Here is a 2075-nt window from a genome sequence, read left to right on the forward strand (position 1 = left end):
TTGGCTTTCCGGTTCAGGCGCCGCTCGAACTTTTCCCGGACATGCCTTGTCAAATTTCAAGGCCATTCCACGCTGTCATAAATTCCCGATCCCGGTAACTTCACAAACACAGCCTAGCACAGGATATAATAAGTATGCTAGTCGGTACTGAAGAGATGCTTCCAGCAGCCACTTTCCACCACCAGACAAAGCTATCGTGAGTGCCATGTCCAGTACAGCTCTGGAAAGACATAGTAGCTCTTACAGAAACAGGAGAAGCATTACCCCTCTCCGTCCCGAACGACGTGCGAGAACTACACGAATATCAAAAAGATTTTCAGCGGTTGGCCAGCTAACAAAGTTTTCTTTCAGTGGAGAGCAAAGGATCTTCTGAAAATATGGGCCAGGTACTTCAAAATTTCCCATTTTCACCTCCTATCACCTGCTGGTTTTGCTAGTTCCAGCGCGTCGTCTCAGCCGCCCTTGAGAATACTTCAACTCTACCATCTTGTCCCACAATCCGCCCGTCTCTTTCTCTATCGCCTTCTCCTACCAGTTGGTACATACCTCTACGGTACCGGGACTTACGGTGTGCTTAATGTTCAACAGCTACCCTTCAATCTATACCTCAAATGGAACAATATTACCTCATAATGGAAACTAACTATTGTTCAGGTCATAAAATTTCATGCGCTGAACGTGCTGCTAAAATATTATCTTACATTCACAAATGAAACTCTCGGTGAGTTTATCTAGCATCAGTTTGCCCTCGAGTCAAAATTCGTTCGCTGACGTACTTAACTAACAATTCCCTGCAGTCCGTAAGCACTCAGGCTATCGTTGAAGGGAGAACTTGATGAATTGAAGATCTAGGAGATGCAGTAGCTAGCGATCTAATAAAGCAGAACTACGTACGTGACTGGCAGATTAGTCTTAGTAGGCACGCCAACACTATCCATGAAAAAAAAAAGCGTAAGATATAGTTCAGAGTGGCATGCTTGTGAAACAGCTGGAAGGAAAGCTGCTTCCTGTCAGCAAAAATATGAATTTAATTCGTCGGATATATACTGAATACTACTGTCCAAGGCAACGAGCTGATATCTGCTGATTACATCCATAGACTTACTGGGCAGCCCACGTTCTCCATAACTAATATAAATAGGAAGTCATTGAACAGGATTCCCATTCTCATACAGGAAAGATAAATTAGAATAAATACATACATAAACTCCAAATAAACGAACAAGCTGACGCAAGAACATCCGAAGTCGGAAAACATGAAACCCCCTCAGTTCACCATCCCTCCTGAGTTCCAGGCAGAACTCAGATATGTCGAGCCTCTTGATGCCCGTACAGATGAGGAAATCATCTCGTCCCTCAACGTCTTTACTCCGGTGGAATCGGAGAAAACATTTGGGCATACTGGCACTCAGGCATAAAATCCATGCCAGGCTGGTGCAAGCGCAATGTGGTGAACTGGTCACGTCTCTGCGGTCCCTCGTGGACAATTCGCGTACTGGACAACATCCCCGATTCCCCCAACCACGCATTAAAATATATTCCGGCGGACATGCTTCCGGAAACATTTATCAAAGGGACTATGGAGGGCCCGTACACCGGCCAACATAGCGCGGACTTTCTACGCGGCGCTAGTTTGTATCTCCATGGGGGTGTATATATGGACGTGGGGAACCTGCTTGTTCGCTCTCTTGATCAACTTTGCTGGTCAATACTGGCAGACGACAGCTCACCTAGGAATGTTGCCGTCCCCTGTATGTACGAGGTTGTGATGGCAAACCATTTCGTGGCTAGCCGCAAGGGTGATCCATTCATAAAGAGATGGCACGAGCTATTTGTTCACCTGTGGACCAATCGGACGATTCACACAGGGATGTCGAGCCATCCGCTCCTTGCGTATGCTCGCGGTATGGACTACTCTGGAGCGTTCGATAATGGATACAATTTTGAATTCAAAGTTGACCCGGTTATAGTGATAGATTACATCACCCAGGTGGCTTGCTGGGGTCGCCTGTGCAAGCTTGAAGACGCCTGGGGATGGGTTTAGCTGCCCGGATTATTGCGAAAGGATAATATCC

The 2075-nt window shown here is 46.5% G+C and overlaps 2 protein-coding genes across 2 annotated transcripts; both read left to right on the forward strand.

Moving 5' to 3' along the window:
- Positions 1–1256: 1256 nt before the first annotated feature.
- On the forward strand, positions 1257–1418 carry HCAG_09080 (predicted protein; the record flags this gene model as incomplete). Its single annotated transcript, XM_001535946.1, has 1 exon — positions 1257–1418. One exon carries the CDS (start codon positions 1257–1259, stop codon positions 1416–1418), a length of 162 nt encoding a protein of 53 aa, XP_001535996.1.
- A 131-nt stretch (positions 1419–1549) lies between these two features.
- On the forward strand, positions 1550–2044 carry HCAG_09081 (predicted protein; the record flags this gene model as incomplete). The annotated part of the gene is made up of 1 exon (XM_001535947.1): positions 1550–2044. The coding sequence occupies one exon, from the start codon at positions 1550–1552 to the stop codon at positions 2042–2044; it is 495 nt and encodes a 164-aa protein (XP_001535997.1).
- Between the last annotated feature and the right edge of the window lie 31 nt (positions 2045–2075).

Source organism: Histoplasma capsulatum, genomic scaffold, assembly GCF_000149585.1.
Source record: "Histoplasma capsulatum NAm1 scaffold_17 genomic scaffold, whole genome shotgun sequence".
Classification (NCBI taxonomy): Eukaryota; Fungi; Ascomycota; class Eurotiomycetes; order Onygenales; family Ajellomycetaceae; genus Histoplasma; species Histoplasma mississippiense.